Raw genomic sequence first — 18,086 nt, forward strand, 5'->3', positions numbered from 1 at the left:
GAGGGCTGTGGGGAACGCGGGTGGGTTTATTATGCATCTCGCACACAGACTACACGGCGCCGACGTGGCCAGCTTCCAGCCCGCACCGAGGAAGCTCCGTGCTGGCGTCCCCGCGGGGCAGCAGCAGCTCTCAAGACCCTGGGGTAAGCGCCCAGAAACCCAACGGGGCTGCTCTGCGATCGCCTGGGGAAGGTCCCAGGTCCTGGAGAACGAGGTCGCAGGCCTGAGCTGCAGGGCTCTGCCCGCATCTGCCGCTTCGAGACTGAAGTCCACAGTATCTGGGGGCTTTGGTCCCAGGACCCGCCCTCCCCCCACTTCACTTTGGCCCGACAAGGTGAGCATCGGGCCCAGCTGCTTCTTCCATGGAAGCTGTGCTTGGAGGTCGGGGTGCAGTGGCCTCACTCAGCATCCAGAACACACTCCCTGTGACAGCTGCCCGGGCCACACCTCCAGCCGAGGCCTGGTGTTCGGGAGGGAGCGGTTTTCTCTCATGGCCACCCCCCCAGGAGCTGCATGAGCAGCAAATGACAGCAGCGAGAGCATCTGTTTCCCCACTGGTTCCTGGCAGGCGAGTCCAGCCACTGCGGGCGGCTCACAGCACAGGGCGGGGGCCAGCTGCCTCCGAGTCCCAGCGCCCAGGGTTCAGGAGCCTCCCTGACCACGAGGAGGTGCAGGGTGAGGCGGCCACTCGGCTCTGCCTCGGGCCGCAGCCTCTCTGGCCCTCTTCCGGGCCTCCGCTGGCGGGAGGCGGGTTGGGGACCCGAAGACGACAGGGACGTGTGGGCACGTCCAGGACGAAGACCCGAGTAAACACCGCTGACCGTGGTGTGGACCAGCCCGAGGGGGTGGCTCCCGTCTCACTAGGACCTAACACTCTGCCTCTCACACACCTGGGCCCCCAGCGCCGGCAGCTCCCCTGGGCAAACGCCCTCCGCAGGGAGGAGGGCACAGGCGGGCCCAGCCAGGTCCTCCCAGCGCCTCCTGGAGATGTGCTCAGGGGCCCAGGCTCAGGGACACGAGAGAGTCTCTAAGAAGGAGGAGGGGCTCACAGAGCGGCCCGGAGGTCACAGGGCCCGGGTCTCGGCTTCGATCTTCTGCTCCCCGTGCAGGCTGTCGGGGTCCGGCAGCTGGGCCACGCTCTGCCGAATGGCGATCTCGGGGCCGCCGCCGTACAGGCTGTGCAGGTAGGCCCAGGTCTCCTCGGAGATCTGCCCGTAGTCGGCGCCTGCGGGGCCCAGGAGGCGCCTGTCAGAGCGGGTGCTGCCCTCACCCCCCCCGAGCCCGTTCCCCCCAGGGAACCACGGTCCCGGCAGTGGGGGCTCCAGGAGGGCCGGGACCCCAGGGCGGGAGGGCGACCACGGGCTTCTGTGCAAAGTGGTCGAATGGAAATCATCAGTGGAGGACCCAGGGGTGGGGCCCACAGGAGGGGCAGGCAGGCGACGACAGCAGAGGGCCGTGGAGGTGGGGTGGGCGGAGGGGCCTCGAGGACCCACACAGAGGCCGGAGCCTCTGCCCATCTGCTGGCCGGGCCTGGACTGGGGTGGCCGTCTGGCCTGACGCAGGGGCTGGGGAAGGACGGGGCTGACAGCCCGTGGGCAGGGGGGAGCGGGGCTGCCTCGAGACTCACCGGGCTTCAGCTGGATGTGGCCGCTGCCTTTCACCTGCGCGATCCTGCTGTTGTCAATGGGGCCGGGGGGCTCTGAGTAGACACGGCCCGGGCTCAGCACTGCTGCCCAGCGGGAAGTACCAGTGCCCGCCTCCACCGGGACCCTCCCCAGGCAGGTAAGAGCAAGCCTCGAGGTGTGCCTCCACTCCTGGGGCCCCAGAAGCCATCCTGGCCCCGGGGTCCAGTGTGAGTCCTCACAGGTGAGGACTAGGGCACCAGATGCTCACCCGCAGGCGGCTGAGAGGCCCTGGCCCCGCACAGGGACGTCCTGGGACCTCCCAGCATTCTAGTGAGTGAGATATTAAGCGAAGGACATTATAAATAGCCGATTGGCCCTTGGCAGAAAAGAGGCTCCCCACCCCTGATGTGGAGTAACAGAATCCCCAAAGGAGAGGGCGGGCAGGAGGGAGCAGCAGCCTCCTCGGGCATCAGCTGGAGAGGCGGGAGGGAAGGGGCAGAGCGGCCCCGGCCCCTATGGGCAGCCTGGTGGGCGGGACAGCTGCGGGAGCACCTGCCTTCTCTGCGCACTCGGGAGGGGAGGGCGGCACCTAAAGGGGTGGCACCAAACACCTGCTGGGCCAGCGCAGACTCGGGGCCCTCCTCCGTCTCCGGGACACGCCCACTCCCCGGGGGTCCAAGGCCCCCTGCCCCGCTGGTGCCGGAGCCCTGCTGGACTCACCGTTGTCCTTCCCCTTGACAAAGGCCTCCCACTCGCGGAACCACTGCATGCTGATGCAGTAGATGACGCCGGGCGACTCCTCGGCCTGGAACGCCTTGTTCAGCTGGACGGCGGGGGCACAGGGGCAGAGGGGGGTCAGCATGGACACCCCAACACCCGCCCAGCCAGCTTCACTCCCACGCACCACTAGACACGCAGGTAGGAGACTTAAACTCCCATGTGTTCAAGGAAAATAGACGTCCCCGGACCCGCTGCCCGGAGGACGGCCGATAACCCTTGGGTGAACCTCTTTTTCGTCACTTTTGAAAACCTCAGCTGAGATCACATGGCCAGGCTGTTTCCCGCCTGACAGAACTGGCTCACTCGTGGACAATTCGGACCCTATCCTGTCTCCATGGCCACAGGCACGGAGTGCCTCAGCGTCTTTTGCCCAGCCCTCCACTGCTGCATGGACCCGAGCCCCCACAATAAAGACCCATCCGGCCCAGCCCACATGGCCTAGGGTTGAGCATCAACCTATGAACCAGGAGGTCACAGTTCGATTCCCGGTCAGGGCACAGGCCCGGGTTGCGGGCTCGATCCCCAGTGGGGGGCGTGCAGGAGGCAGTCGATCAATGATACCCTCTCATCATTGATGTTTCTCTCTCTCCCTCTCCCTTCCTCTCTGAAATCAATAAACATATTTTTAAAAATAAAAAAGAACCGTCCAGCCCCAAACAGCAGCACCTCGTTCCTTTACCAGCTGCTCACAGTTCACCAGGCAGATGGGCCTGAACTCACACCCAACCCCCTGCCAGTACGGCCTTCGATGTGGGCCAGGCCCGCCACTCTGATCCCCCACAGAGCACAGCCTCCACGCAGGGCCTCTGGCTGGTCCTCGAGTCCCCACGTGACCAGCGGAGGCCGGAGGCCGGCTACCCACACCCCCACGAACCTTAATGAAGGTGTCGATCTCAATCCGCCTGCGCTTGGCCAACGCCTCGATCTCCACCTGGCAGATGGAGCACACGTACAGGTGGTTCACAGCAGGCCCGCCCCCGAACCTGCGGGAGGGGGAGGGGGAGGGGGCAGAGAGAAACACAACCCTGAGGGAGGTCCCGGGGCAGGCCTGGAGAGTGGGTACTGCTCTCCACTGGCCAGCCCTCCTGTCCCGGGAGGCCCCCTGGCACTGCTCCTTGGGTCCCCTGGCCCAGTCTGTTTACTCCACGTGCCAGCGTGCCCAGTTCCTGCAGGGCACCCGCCCAGGCCAGTGCGTCACAAGGACATACCAATGTCCACTTCCGCTCCTGGCCACTGGGCAGGGGCTGTGGGGCTGAGCCTGTCCGGCTGGACCCTGCGGGGCTGCAGGTCCTTCTGCAGGTGGGAGCACGGGTCCCAGAGGATTTGGGGTGCACTCCCTGTGGGGTTCTGTCCCACCCACAGGGCAGGGTCTGCACTGACTGCAAGTGGATGGGGCCCAGCCAGTCCAGCAGGAGGCCGGGCAGCCAGGACCCCTCGGCCTCGCCTTCCACACCCGTCTGACCTCTCTCCAGGCCGTGGCACGTTCTGCCTGCCCGGCTGCAGGGGGACCTGGGCCTGGGCAGGTCCTCAAAGGGACACAGGCTCTTGGTCCTGATGAACTTGAACCCAGAGGGCCCGGGCAGCACGAGCCCTAGGCCACCTTAGGCGGCACAGGTGGGGGAGGGACCGGCCCGCTGCCCTGCAGCGGTGCCCACAGGACTACCTGTGAGAGGCCGATGTGCTGGCTTCTGTAAAGCCAGGGTGGTGCCACCAGAGGCACCTTTCACAGTGCGGACACGGCTGCAAGGGAAGCCCTGCACGGCTCCATGCCATCTGCTGGGTGTGGGGGGCCTGGGCAGCCCGGCCCGCTCTCCTCTTCGGCCCAGCTGCCCGCAGGCCCACACGGGCCGCTGCCTGGAAGAGGCGGCCCGGCTCCCTACCTGCTGTACAGGTGCTCCCACACGTTCTGGGGCAGGATCACCACCAGGTCGTCGATGTAGTGGTACTTGTTGGGCGGGATGCCTGGGGAGGAAGGCGCAGGGAGGGAGAGGTGGGGGCTCGGCCCGCCTGCCCTGCACCCGACCCCCGAGAAGGCGCCCTCACCTCCGTGGGAGCAGAGGAAGGTGTGGTTGGTGATGGGCCCCGGCTCGGCGAAGGTGTTGAACTTGTTGAGCCATTCCCGGGACACATAGAAGCGCAGCAGGCTGGGCTCCCGCATGGCGGCCAGGGACACCACCTGCTGCCGCTCCCGCACGGCCTCCTCGCTGCTCTTCCTGGGGGGGGGAGAGGAGGGGACAGGAGCCGCTGCGTTCCCCTCCACGGCACAGCCATGCCTGTCCAGGGGCAGCCCCCTCCCGGATCCAGCCTCCTGACTCTAACCGCCCGAACCCCTCGGCCATCTGTCCGCTTCTCAGCCGCCCACCGCCCCGGCCGGAGTCCTGGCCACATCACGTCCATGGGGACCACACAGGAGACCCAAACCCCCGTCTCTGGCTTCCCTGCACGGAGGGGGCTCTTCCTCAAGAACTTGAATTCTTACCCCTGGGCCTTAAAAATCTTTCAGGCTCCACCACCACCATGTTCTCAGTCAAGCCCTGGGGAGCAGGGCAGGAGGTCCAGGCCCCCAGGCCCCGCAACGCCCACCCAGGCACACACCAGCCCCGGCGCACACCCGCCCGCACTGCTGCCCATGCACACCCGCCCATGCACACCCGCCCAGGTGCACACCCACCTGCGCACACCCGCCCATGCACACCCGCCCATGCACACCCGCCCATGCACACCCGCCCATGCACACCTGCCCAGGTGCACACCCGCCTGCGCACACCCACCAGATGCACACCCGCCCGCACTCCTGCCCATGCACACCCGCCCATGCACACACCAGCCCCTGCGCACACCCACCCAGGCGCACACCCGCCCGCACTCCTGCCCATGCACACCCGCCCATGCACTCCTGCCCAGACGCACACCTGCCCATGCACACCCGCCCATTCACACACCCGCCCGCGCACACCTGTAGAAGAGGACGTAGGCCTCCGCACTCTGCACCACCGTCTCGTGGACCTCGGTGACGTACTGGTCATCGAACTCGTACCACTGCCCGTTGATCACGTTCTGGCAGTAGGCGATGTAGTGGCCGCCTGCGCGGGAGAGGCAGGCGGGTTATGGGCGCCCTGGGGAACGGGCGGGGCCGGGGGATGGGGGTGGACTCACTGCCCGCCGTGCCGTGGTGGCAGATGACCGAGAGGAGGTCGTAGGTGGTGATCTGGGACGTGCACTCCTTGGCCAGGAAGGGGCGCAGGTCGAGGCCCTCGAGGGGGAAGGAGACGTGGCTGCTGATCTTGAACGAGTACATCACCTCGTGCCGGAAGCGCTTCAGGTGGATGCACAGGATCTGGGGGAGCGGGAGGTTGGTCATTCCAGGGCCGACCAGGGCCCGTCACCCTGGAACCTGACAGGGGCCCGCTGCTGCCCGCTCAGTCCTGTCATCCAAGTAGGAACAGGAGAGCCAGCGGCTAGAGCCTCTGAGGCCCAGGCGCCGGCTGTGCCCACGGGCTGGATGGGGAGGCCTCTGCGTGGAGCGAGCGGGGCCCGACCCCCCCGGATAGGCAGCTGTGTCGCGGGCTCCTGCACACAGAGGGCCGGCCGCCTGCCCAGAGCTGCCCCTGGCTGCTGACTTCCCCTCCCCAGCTCTGCCTACTCGGTGGTGCCCTCCGCGCCCTACCCCTGCCTCGTGGTGACGAAGGAGTGAGGCCACACAGAGGGCGCGGAGTTACAAAGTGAAGGTGAGCCCCGTCCACCTGCCAGACCCCGGGAGGCCCTCAGCCGTTCCATCCCCACGGCCTCCTTCACACAGCCTCTGAGTCAGGGGGGCAGCCTCTGCCCGGCTGCCACCGGTCAGCAGAGGGGCCGCCACCGGTCAGCGGAGAGGCCGCCACCGGTCAGCGGAGAGGCCGGCGGGCAGTGGCGGGCGGAGAGGCCAGCGGGCAGTGGGGGGCGGAGAGGCCGGCGGGCAGTGGGGGGTGGAGAGGCCGGCGGGCAGTGGGGGGCGGAGAGGCCGGCGGGCAGTGGGGGGTGGAGAGGCCAGCGGGCAGTGGGGGGCGGAGAGGCCAGCGGGCAGTGGGGGGTGGAGAGGCCGGCGGGCAGTGGCGGGCGGAGAGGCCGGAGGGCAGTGGTGGGGCTGCTCCTCTCACCTCGGGCAGCCGCAGCACCTTGCAGTACTTGACCCCGTTGCGCAGCCTGGGAGGAGAGCAGGCGACAGGCGGTGACGGCCCTGAGGGGCGGCTGTGTGCCCAGATGAGCACCCCCACCCCCCCACCCCTTCACCTCTGCGAGGTCAGGATGGAACCCCCGGGGGAACCCGGGGGATGTGTGTGGAGCTGGTACCGACCGCAGAGGGTGGAGACGGGGAACGGGGAGAAGCCCCGGATGCTCACACTTACTTTTTGCACCGCTCACAGCTGTACATGTTGTCACCTAGGACAGGAGAACACGACACAGGTCGGCGGGGACGGCAAGTGAGAGGCAGGAGTGCGCCGGACGGCACACGCCTTCACAGGGCGAAGGCACACACCACAGGACCCTCTCACTGGGTACAGAAACAACGCCTGACAAGTTTCAATGCCCATCTTTCCATGAAAACGGATTTCAGCAAACTGGGCACAGAAGGAACACAACCTCAACGTAGAACGGCCACGTATGACGAGGCCACAGCTAACATCAGACTCCACGGTGAAAAGCTGGAAGCTTCCTCTACAAGCAGGACTAAGACAAGGGCGCCATCTCACCACCCCTGTTCAACACGGCCCTGGGAGTCCAGGCCACACTCAATAAGAAAATGGGAAAAGGACAGAAACGGGAAATTTCAAAATAGGAAATACTAACAGCTGACATACTTGCGAAAACCATGTTCACGCTCAGCAATAGTCAAGGGAATGCAGGAGAAATCGTGGTGTGGTCTTTACCACCAGATTAATAGGAGAGAAAAACAGGCGGGCCCCTGAGAGCTGCCAGGTGGTGGACGGGGAGGACATGCAGCCCCCGGCCCAGCCCGGCGGGCAGGGGTGGGAGGCTGACAGGCGAGTCCCAGAAACCTCCAACTGGATGCTGCCCCAGCTGCCCCGCCCAAGCCAGCCCGGCCACTCACCCTTCAGCTCATCCGCAGCAAAGAAGGCAGCGAGGCAGTCTTCCAGGGTGATGACCGGCCCCCAGAACCAGCTGGGGGTACAGGATACCACAAACCTATGGGGACAGAAAAGGGTTGGCGGGTGCGACCAGGGCCTGAGCAAGGGTACGAGCTGGGGACCTATGGGCTGAGGCATCTTGGCCCAGTGGGTGGAGCCAGGCACCTGGGACCACCAGCCAGCAGCTCAGTGTCCTGGGAGAGGGGCCTCATCTCGCCCCGAGCCTCGCTTCCCTCATCTGAGGGGCCCTGACCCGCTGGCCGTGCTTGGGCAGGTAGAGCAGGCACGGTCAGGGAACGCCACCACTGCCCTCACCCCGCTGGCCTCCTTTCTAGCTGTGCTTGGTCACCCCTGTCCTTACCTGCCTGCCAATCCAAGGGCCATCCCAGTGTGAACAGGGACACCCCCCACTTAGCTGACTCCCACACATCCTTCAGCCTCCAGCTCCCGCCCTCGTCCCTACAAACGCCTGTGCTGTGCTGTTTAAGGTCTGTCGCCTCCCAGGCTGGGAGTCCCAGGCAGGCGGGGCTGGGGCGGGCTCACCGTCGGATGTACTCCATGATGAAGGCCAGCCAGCCCTGGGCGGCGTAGCTGTCCCCGCAGGAGCCCGGCTTGGCCGGTGCGTTCTGGTAGATGGCCGAGTGCAGTTTGGCCAGGTCCTCCTTGCCCGGGATGGGCAGGGACAGGTCCTGGAAGGTCTCCACCGTCGTGGACACCTGTGGAGTCAAAGGTCAGCCTGGGTCTCCACCTTCTAGAATCCTGCCCTGCTCAGATCAAGCAGAGTCTGCACCGATTCTCAGCCACCGGCTGGCAGGTGGGAGGCAGAGGGCCTGCTCCCCAACCCCTGGGCCTGGGTGCCCTGCCCCTCGAGAAAGGCAGAGAGGGGCCTCAGGCGGAGAACACGCTCCTCACCCCAGCCCTAGCGCAGGGCACTCACCCGGTCACAGGTGAGACACTGCACGAGGCTGAGGATGGAGCCGTCGAAGATGTCGGAGATGACGCTGCGGTAGCGCTGCTCCTTCCGCCGCCGGCTGCCCGTGCTCGGCCCCTGGGCTGCGGGCACAGAGGGAGCTGGAGCCAATCCTGGGTCTGCCTGGGCCAGGACCAGCCTCGGGCTTGGCCAGGATGTGGGGTCAAATCTCTGCGTCACGTGACTAGGTCTGCACTCCACTCCTGGCACCTGGTCGTGGTCTATTCGATGGGGCTCCCCTACTCATGTCCCAGTGGTGGGGGGGGTGGGGGGGGTTCAGAGTTGCAGCCCAGCCCAGCAAGGAAGGCTCGAACCTGGCGGCCACAGGCAGGACTCCCACTCCCAGCCCCGCTGCCCACCCTCCCGCCAGCCCTCCACACCTTTCTTGAGCACGTAGGCCGGCCCCATCCTCACAGGACTCGCGCGAGGAGGGCTGCTGGCCAGCTTGGTGTGGCCCTCGTGGTGGTGGACAGGGCTGCAGGACCGGGACGCGCTGCGCATGTGGGCCTCGTTGTCGGGCTCTGTGGGCAGAGAGGGGACCGTGCTGGGCCAGGGCAGCCAGCACCTCCTACAGGGACTGAGGCCTGAACCCACCGTGGGTCCCCGCTCTGTGCCCACCCCCGTGACGTTCGCAGGGCTGCAGGGCAGGCTCTGAATTCCCCGCCAGCTTTATCAGCTAAATGAGTCTGGACCTATTATTTAGCCCATTTCTCACCCAGAAGTTGGGTCTTGTGGTAGAAAACGCCCCCAGGGTGGTAGGGACACCGAGAGTGGCAGTGCTTGGCACACAGTAGGTGCTTGGCACATAGTAGGTGCTGGACAAACGGCGTGGTTCCCTGAGCGGCCGGCTGGTACCTGGTGTCCGGCAGGGGCTGGTGGACCGTGGCGATGGGGGCTGAGCCTCTGGGGGCCGGGGGTCAAGGGCGGCCAGGGCGGTGTCCACGTCCGCGTCCTCGTCCACCTGCTCTGAGCTCGTGCGCTGCTGGCCCCAGGAGAACTTGCGGTCCTTCATCCGCTCCTTCTCCGAGATGGCGCGGCCCGCCTCATCGCCCATCAGCAGCTCCGCCTCGGCCGAGCCGCCCTCGCCCCGGCCCTGACCACCGCCCTCGCCCCTGTCGCTGCTGGAGTCACAGGACAGGAACTCGTCCTCTGACGGGCTCCGGTCGCCCTCCCTCTTCTCATCCGAGTCACTCAGGTCTGAGTCCCGGGCCTCGGTCAGGGCCGCAGCCACCGCCACCACCGGCTCCTTGAGCTCCTCGTGCAGCTGGTCCATCAGGCAGCGCAGGAACTCCTGGGTGTCCTGGAACCAGGGGCTGCGTCACCAGGGCTCTCCCGGTGGGGGACCTGCCACAGCGCCTGCTGCTTCTGATGGGCCGCCAGGCGCCTCCTCTGGCCGTTCCCGCTGCGCCCGGCAGGCGCACTGATGGCCCCTCAGCGGCGTCTGTCCCACCGTCCTAACCCCCTTCTGCTGAGCACATGGAGGCTCGGAGCGCTGGCCCTCCCGGTCACGCAGCCGCTGTCAGGTGGCGGAGCCCAGATCCATCGGCTCCAGCTGCTGCTCTTCACCTGTCGCTCTGTTTCCCACCCAGCTGGGGAGCACAGATGTCACGTTTAGCCAGTGGGGTCACCTTGCTCCTTAAAGGAGGGGACACCTGGGCAGGCGGGGAGCCCATGGAAGAAGGAAGGTGACAGGGGCACACGAGGGCTCAGCTGAGTTCCACAGGGAGCACCAGCACTCGCAGGCCAGGCCTCTGGTGTCCCTGCTCTCCCAGTCCTGCCCTGGCCCCGCCTCCCTGCAGCAGGAGGACAGGATCTACCTCCCGCAGACGCAGACCCAGGCAAGACTGGGACTAAGTTGTCACTTCAGGTCTCAAATCACAGTATTGACGCTTCTATCCTGTCGCCAGCCTAGCGGGAAGCCAGGGAAGCCAGGGCAGCCAGGCCCCTGGCACAGCCTGGCCCTGAGCCCTGAGCCCTGAGCTCTGAGCCCTGCTGAGCAGCGTGCACAAAGGAGGTGCTTTAATAGGTCTCAGAGCGGGTCGGGGGAGGGGGCACTTGGTGCCAGGCTGGGCTCCTGGGTTCCAAGTCCGGTTCTGTCCTTCGCAGTCCCTGACCGGGTGTCTGAGCAGCACCCTCACCCCCGCCCCCCTCCCCTACCCCCCAACTCCTGAGCACATGAGGCGGGCGCCACGAGGTGGCCAGACACAGCCAAGCACCCTAAGCCTCACGTGGGACCTGGGAGGGGCCTCATTCTCTGGGCTCCAGCAGGGAAGGGAGGGCTGGACCAGGATTTCCTTGGTCAAAGTGCCAAACTCAAGATCAGAGACGCGAACACCACCTTGTCTCGCATTAGGGAGGGAGGAGAGCAGTCCTGTGCCAGGGGCACTGGAAGGTTAAGAAGCAGGCCCTCCATACGCCACCTACCGTCCTTCCTTTTAACAGACTCGCTCTGTGCCAACATCTGGAGCCACGGGGAGCGTGGCAGCCCCCCCACCCCCGCCCCCAGAGCCCTCCGTGCGGCTACGCTTCAGACACAGAACTGTCCCAGCTCCGGCAGGTGCCAGGCAGCGGCCAAGCGGCCTGCTCCACCGGGTCCTCGCTGAGAGCCCGAGGGCCAGCGCCGCCGGTACAGCAGGAGGGCGCTGAGGGAGGGGACAGCTCGGCGAGGCCTGCCCACCCTGCACTATGTGCTGTGGGACCTGGGCCAGCTGCAGGGCCTCCCTGAGCCTCGGCGCCTCACCTGCTCCATGGGGGTGAGGCAGGCCCCCTAAGAGAGCTCTGGGCAGACGCAGGGCTGTGCCTCTGTGGCCCGTGGTGGCCACCTAACAAGCGCTGGTGCTGGGTTTTGACCGCTGTGTAGGCATTATCTCCAGGAAGGGTGGTGGTCAGGCAGCGCTGGGCTTCCCAGTCAGGAGCCTGGCGTTCGCACAAATGGGGGTGTGAGGAGAGGAAGGCCCAGCAGCCCCCGCCTGGGAGGGGATGAGCGGCAGGGCGGGGTCTGAAGGCACCCCTCACTGACCCATGCTGTTTCTGGCCCCCTTGTTCCGGCAGCAGGGACAGCAGCCCAGACAAGTCCAGCTCCACCGGCAAGCCCAGCATCGAGAGCCCAGCTGTGGGACCGGGACCTGGACCCCCACCGGCTCAGGGCTGAGGTACATACGTGGCTGCATTCTACTTCGTCTTTTTTTTTTTTAAATATATTTTTATTGATTTCAGAGAGGAAGAGAGATAGAAACACCAATGATGAGCCCCGGCTGGTTTGGCTCAGTGGCTAGAGCGCCGGACTGGGGACTGAAGAGTCCCGGGTTTGATTACTGTCAAGGGCACATGCCTAGTTGTGGGCTCAATCCCCAGTAGGGGGTGTGCAGGATATCAATAAAAATGTATATTTAAAAAAATTATATTTAAAAAAATAAATAAAAGAAATATCAATGATGAGCCCGGCCAACATGGCTCAGTGATTGAGCATCGACCTATAAACCAGGAGGGCGCAGTTCAATTCCTGGTCAAACACATGCCTGGGTTGCAGGCTCAATCCCCAGTGGGGGGTCTGCAGGAGGCAGCCGATCAATGTTTCTCTCATCATTGATGTTCCTATCTCTCCCTCCCTTTCCCTACCTCTCTGAAATCAATTTTTAAAAATAATTTTAAAAGAGAAAGGAAACATCAAACCCTGAATCGAACCCGGGATCCTTCGGTCCGCAGGCCAATGCTCTGTCCACTGAGCCAAACCAGCTAGGGCCGTTCTGCTTCATCTTGGCCCCGTGATTTTATGCAACAGAAGATACTGGTTTCAAAGGGGTTCTTTCGATTTACAAAGCGTGTAACCAACTGTTTACTTTAATAAACATGGACCTTGCCCGAGGTTCGTGCCGTGTGAACGCAGGGCTTAGGCGGACTCTGCAGCTGAACCGCCGGCGCCCAAGTTCCCTCCACACGTCCCAGCCGTGGGACCCGGGCAGGTGCGAGGCCCGGAGCCTCAGGCTCCCCATCGGCCGCGTGGGGAGAACGGCAGCCGGCTGCTAGGAGGCTCCGGTGGTGAGAGGACCCACCCACAGCGCCCGGCCTCTGCTGCGCTCTCCTCGCTGGTCCTGCTGCAAAGCCAGGCCCGGTAGATAATGGCCCTGGTGCCCGGGCCGCGCAGATGCCTACCTGCTGGGCGTAGCCTCGGAACATCGGGTTGACCAACTTGATCCCATGGGACAGGCTGGTGGGAACCACGTAGCTTGGGCTGTAGGAGAACCAGACCCATGAGTGCAGGTGGCCGGCCTGGGCTCCCGGTCCCCTGAGGGGTGACAGGCGGCCAGCAGTGGAGGGCCAGACTCCGGGAGGGGTTTACCACGCCTTTGGGGGGCGGTGACCCGCCAGGAGCCCCAGCAGGCTCACATATCTGCACAGTCAAGAAGGAAAAGGTCGCCCGGCCGGTGTGGCTCAGTGGCTGAGCATCGACCTACGAACCAGGAGGTCACAGTTCGATTCCCAGTCAGGGCACATGCCCGGGTTGCACATGCCCCCAGTGGGGGACATGCAGGAGGCAGCCAATCAATGATTCTCTCTCTCACTGATGTTTCTATCTCTCTCCCTCTCTCTTCCTCTCTGAAATCAATGAAATATATTTTAAAAAAAGAAGAAAGTATCAAGTCATAGCTACGCCAGGCACAGGGCTCCTGGGACAGCACAGGGATACAGTAAGTCTATATAATAAAAACCCAGTGGTCGTAACGCTGCAACGACCAAAGACCGGTCACCAGGAGGCTGCGTGCGCGGCAAGGCACATGCAGGTGGGCGGGGACTTGACTCTGGGTCCCACGGCGCCCCAGGACTTGGGGGTCCCGGGTCCTGTGCAATTTCCCTCGGGTCTGGGTCTCACGGGATTCCGCGCACTGGGTCACTAGTAATGTAATAACTGGTGTGGTGCCAGGCAGCCTGGAGACGTCAGGGAGTCGCTCAGTACGTCATATAAGCGCCTGAGCACCGCGTGCACACCTGACACTACTATCACGCTGAACGTGAGCAGTGACTGAAGAGTAACAAAAACAGAAAAATCTAAAATTTCAGGAAAGCCTAACCAGGAAACATGACCACCCAGAGATAACTACCATTAAGATTTCTAGATTTTCCCGTGAAAATATAGATATATACAAAATCATATTCAATGTATATACTTAAACAAACTTGGCTTCTTACAACACTGGAATTGTACTGCATCATACTGCTTTGTGGGTTTTTTCTGTTTTATATATTTTTTTTATTTTTGCATCATATTGCTTTGTAACCTGCTTCTACACTTAATATATTTCTATGCTCTCATTTTAAATTATTTCCGGTTTCGCCGAAGCCGGTTTGGCTCAGTGGATAGAGCGTCGTCGGCTTGTGGACTGGGAGGTCCCGGGTTCGATTCCGGTCAAGGGCATGTGCCTGGGTTGCGGGCACATCCCCAGTGAGGGGTGTGCGGGAGGCAGCTGATCGATGTTTCTCTCTCGTCAATGTTTCTGGCTCTCTATCTCTCTCTCTTCCTCTCTGTAAAAAATCAATAAAATATTTTAAAAAATAAAAATAAAAAAAATAAATTATTTCCGGTTTTGACTTTTCCTGGAGAAACGGGTCTAATCCAAGCTTCTGGCCTCTAAGTTTGTTTCACACGGAGCTAAAGCGCCAGCTGCCACCGATGAGGTGCCTTCCCACGTGCAGTCGTGGCTGAGACCCAGGCGGTCGCGATGGGCGTCTGGGCCTGGGCACACACATCTGAAAAGGGGCTGCCGGCTGGATCGGCACCAGGTCCAAACTCCAGCTCCATCTCTCATAAGCTGTGACCTTGAGCAGATAGTTCAACCGCTCTGAACCTCGCCTCCCCAGTGCGTAAAATAGCTGGCGATGATTTCCGCCTCCGGGGCTGCCAGCAGCGACGGAGAGAAAATCCCGCCCCCAACAGCTGCCCAAGTCCGGCTGGCACTCACCGTTTCCTGTGCCAGACCTCGGACACCAGCTTCTGGTAACTCTTGCACAGGGCGGGCTTCTTGTCCGTGCGCACCAGGCCGCCACACTCCAGGAAGAACTGGGTCAGCGGAGGGCTGGGGCCGGTCCGGGCCGGTCCGGGGAGAGAAGCAGGGGAGCGGGCAGCGGTGAGAAAGAGCGGGAGGAGAGGCCAGAGCCCCCTGGGCGGATGAGGAGGAGATCCCGCCGGGTGCGGGCCGAGCTGTCCCCAGGTTTCTCTGCGGGAGCCCTGACCCCAGCGCTCAGAGGCGGCTGTGTTTGGAGGGTCTTTACAAAGGCGATTCCGTTAAACCGAGGTCACCGGGCTGGGCCTGACCCGGTGACTGGCACCTTCTGAGGGAGGGACCCGGAGGCAGCATGCACTGCAGGGAGGAGCCGCACTAGGGGGAGGAGCCGCACTGCGGGGAGGAGCCGCACTAGGGGGAGGAGCCGCACTAGGGGGAGGAGCCGCACTAGGTGAGGAGCCGCACTAGGGGGAGGAGCCGCACTGCGGGGAGGAGCCACACTGCGGGGAGGAGCCGCACTAGGGGGAGGAGCCACACTGCGGGGAGGAGCCGCACTGCGGGGAGGAGCCGCACTAGGGGGAGGAGCCGCACTAGGGGGAGGAGCCGCACTGCGGGGAGGAGCCGCACTGCGGGGAGGAGCCGCACTAGGGGGAGGAGCCGCACTAGGGGGAGGAGCCGCACTAGGGGAGGAGCCGCACTAGGGGGAGGAGCCGCACTGCGGGGAGGAGCCACACTGCGGGGAGGAGCCGCACTAGGGGGAGGAGCCACACTGCGGGGAGGAGCCGCACTAGGGGGAGGAGCCGCACTAGGGGGAGGAGCCGCACTGTGGGGAGGAGCCGCACTAGGGGAGGAGCCGCACTGCGGGGAGGAGCCGCACTAGGGGGAGGAGCCGCACTAGGGGAGGAGCCGCACTGCGGGGAGGAGCCGCACTGCGGGGAGGAGCCGCACTAGGGGGAGGAGCCGCACTGCGGGGAGGAGCCGCACTAGGGGGAGGAGCCGCACTAGGGGGAGGAGCCGCACTGCGGGGAGGAGCCGCACTAGGGGGAGGAGCCGCACTAGGGGAGGAGCCGCACTGCGGGGAGGAGCCGCACTAGGGGAGGAGCCGCACTGCGGGGAGGAGCCGCACTAGGGGGAGGAGCCGCACTAGGGGAGGAGCCGCACTGCGGGGAGGAGCCGCACTAGGGGAGGAGCCGCACTGCGGGGAGGAGCCGCACTAGGGGGAGGAGCCGCACTAGGGGAGGAGCCGCACTGCGGGGAGGAGCCGCACTAGGGGGAGGAGCCGCACTAGGGGAGGAGCCGCACTAGGGGGAGGAGCCGCACTGCGGGGAGGAGCCGCACTAGGGGGAGGAGCCGCACTAGGGGAGGAGCCGCACTAGGGGGAGGAGCCGCACTAGGGGGAGGAGCCGCACTGCGGGGAGGAGCCGCACTAGGGGGAGGAGCCGCACTAGGGGAGGAGCCGCACTAGGGGAGGAGCCGCACTAGGGGGAGGAGCCGCACTAGGGGAGGAGCCGCACTAGGGGGAGGAGCCGCACTAGGGGAGGAGCCGCACTAGGGGAGGAGCCGCACTGCGGGGAGGAGCCACACTGCGGGGAGGAGCCGCACTAGGGGGAGGAGCCGCACTAGGGGGAGGAGCCGCACTGCGGGGAGGAGCAGCACTAGGGGGAGGAGCCACACTGCAGGGAGGAGCCGCACTGCGGGGAGGAGCCGCACTAGGGGGAGGAGCTGCACTAGGGGAGGAGCCGCACTGCGGGGAGGAGCAGCACTAGGGGGAGGAGCCACACTGCAGGGAGGAGCCGCACTGCGGGGAGGAGCCGCACTAGGGGGAGGAGCCGCACTAGGGGAGGAGCCGCACTAGGGGGAGGAGCCGCACTAGGGGAGGAGCCGCACTGCAGGCGGGAGCCGCACTAGGGGGAGGAGCCGCACTAGGGGGAGGAGCCGCACTAGGGGGAGGAGCCGCACTGCAGGCGGGAGCCGCACTAGGGGGGAGGAGCCGCACTAGGGGGGAGGAGCCGCACTAGGGGGGCGGGAGCCGCATTAGGGGGGCGGGAGCCGCACTGGGGGCAGGAGCCGCACTGCGGGGAGGAGCCGCACTAGGGGGAGGAGCCCGCTCGGTGAGTCAAGCAGAGGCCACGGGGAAGCCAGCCCTGCGATCCCTTGTTCCGGACGTGCAGCCCCGGCGCTGAGGGGGAGTAGCTTGCCGTTGTCTAAGCCCCTGGCCTGTGGCCCTTCGCTCCGCGCCCTGGCGGACTCAGGCAGCCCCTTCCTCTCCCAGGTGAGGGAGCCCCCAGGTGAGGGAGCCCCCAGGTTAGGGAGCCCCCAGGAGAGGGGGCCCCCAGGTGAGGGCTGGCTGTGTGAGGGAGAGGAGCGCACCTGCCCCTCCCGTCACCCGCTCTCTGGAAACTTCTGAGCCTGAAGACATCTCCCCTAACCCCTCTCCTTAGGCTTTTAAGCTGATTTCATTCCACAAGAAGCAGACATTCCCCGAAGAAAAACTAGAAAACATGGGTCAGCAAACAACGATCATCGACCTGAAACCTCCCACGTGAGACAGCTGCTCCAAAGACGGGGGGCACGTCCTCCCAGACTCCCCGGACCTTTAAGATGTTGCCGGTAAACCACAGGGTGAGGCGCGTCCTGCCCACACCCCTCCCTCCACATCTGCTACCTCCTTTCCCTGGATTCGGTAGCGGGATCACTGGGTCAAAGTGCATGCGTGTTTTTAGGGGTGTTTGTTTGTTTTTAGGGGTTTTGCTGTGTATCCACATGCAGGCGTCCGTGGGCCTATGCAGCACAGCTTGGGGGCTGCTGCCGCTATTTCCGGGTCCCGGGCACAGCTCCTGCCCCTCGCAGGGCAGGTGACAACCTACCAGTTGGACAGGGCCTGCAGGGCGGCGTTCATGTAGCAGGAGTTCCCCAGGTTCTTCATGCCCGTGAGGCCTGGAAGCAACGTGTGGGGGGAGGTGAGCACCTGCCCCGCCAGGAACCCTCACATTCACACGGAGATGAGCCGCCTGCCGGGGCCGCCAGAGGAGGACACGGGCTGGTGTTCCGCCCAGAGATCCGCCAAGTAAGTTAATGTGGTCCCTGCTCGCCAGCCATGATGACCGAGTGCATCAAACGGGACAACTGTGCCCCGCCCGGCCACCCACCGCCCGCACAGCCCAGGCACAGGCCGTGCAGAGGGGCCACCCTCCCGGGGCCACATGGGGAGACGGGGCAGGAGGGCCGGGCCTCCAGGACTGGCTGGTGGCTGCACGCCAGGGGAAGCCAGCACGCCACGCGGTGTCCGACCCCCCACCCATGCCCGGTGCGTGCAGAGCGCCCTGCCCAGAGCGGCGGCCTGGCCCGGCCCACAAGCACCTGTTCGGGCCGTTACCTCGAGGTTTCAGGTCATCGTCCTCTGACTCGGACTCCCCTTCGTCGGCCACGGCGATGGGGACGGCTTTCAGAGGGTGCGAGGGCAGCGGGGAGTCCTGTGTTCAAGACCCAGAAGGAGCGAGAGGGGTGGGGGGGCCGAGGGGTGAGGGGGAGGCCCCTGTGCCCCCGGGGAAGGAAGCCCAGCCGCCCAGCCTCCCGCCGGGTCACA

At 64.8% G+C, this 18,086-nt stretch overlaps 1 protein-coding gene across 7 annotated transcripts in view; it reads right to left on the bottom strand.

The window, feature by feature from the left end:
- Window positions 1-8: 8 nt before the first annotated feature.
- The window catches only part of USP20 (ubiquitin specific peptidase 20), a 29,279-nt gene continuing 11,201 nt past the window's right edge, over window positions 9-18,086 (bottom strand). For 6 of the 7 annotated variants that reach the window (XM_070430465.1, XM_070430468.1, XM_070430466.1 and 3 more), the window contains 19 exons: window positions 17,877-17,973; window positions 17,368-17,437; window positions 14,459-14,572; window positions 12,654-12,732; window positions 9,357-9,801; window positions 8,882-9,022; window positions 8,469-8,584; window positions 8,075-8,247; window positions 7,495-7,589; window positions 6,791-6,824; window positions 6,542-6,587; window positions 5,562-5,742; window positions 5,362-5,488; window positions 4,449-4,618; window positions 4,286-4,367; window positions 3,280-3,388; window positions 2,346-2,448; window positions 1,628-1,699; window positions 9-1,225 (listed from right to left, as the gene is read on the bottom strand). In XM_070430465.1, coding sequence (XP_070286566.1) covers window positions 1,065-1,225; window positions 1,628-1,699; window positions 2,346-2,448; window positions 3,280-3,388; window positions 4,286-4,367; window positions 4,449-4,618; window positions 5,362-5,488; window positions 5,562-5,742; window positions 6,542-6,587; window positions 6,791-6,824; window positions 7,495-7,589; window positions 8,075-8,247; window positions 8,469-8,584; window positions 8,882-9,022; window positions 9,357-9,801; window positions 12,654-12,732; window positions 14,459-14,572; window positions 17,368-17,437; window positions 17,877-17,973 — 2,415 coding nt within the window. In that variant the 3' untranslated portion in view covers window positions 9-1,064. Of the gene's footprint in view, window positions 1,226-1,627; window positions 1,700-2,345; window positions 2,449-3,279; window positions 3,389-4,285; window positions 4,368-4,448; window positions 4,619-5,361; window positions 5,489-5,561; window positions 5,743-6,541; window positions 6,588-6,790; window positions 6,825-7,494; window positions 7,590-8,074; window positions 8,248-8,468; window positions 8,585-8,881; window positions 9,023-9,356; window positions 9,802-12,653; window positions 12,733-14,458; window positions 14,573-17,367; window positions 17,438-17,876; window positions 17,974-18,086 lie in introns of those variants that run through there. The other variant, XM_070430469.1, reaches the window with a different exon arrangement.

This window comes from Myotis yumanensis, unplaced genomic scaffold (assembly GCF_028538775.1).
Source record: "Myotis yumanensis isolate MYYU_CA2020_CCGP unplaced genomic scaffold, mMyoYum1.0.hap1 SCAF_12, whole genome shotgun sequence".
Classification (NCBI taxonomy): Eukaryota; Metazoa; Chordata; class Mammalia; order Chiroptera; family Vespertilionidae; genus Myotis; species Myotis yumanensis.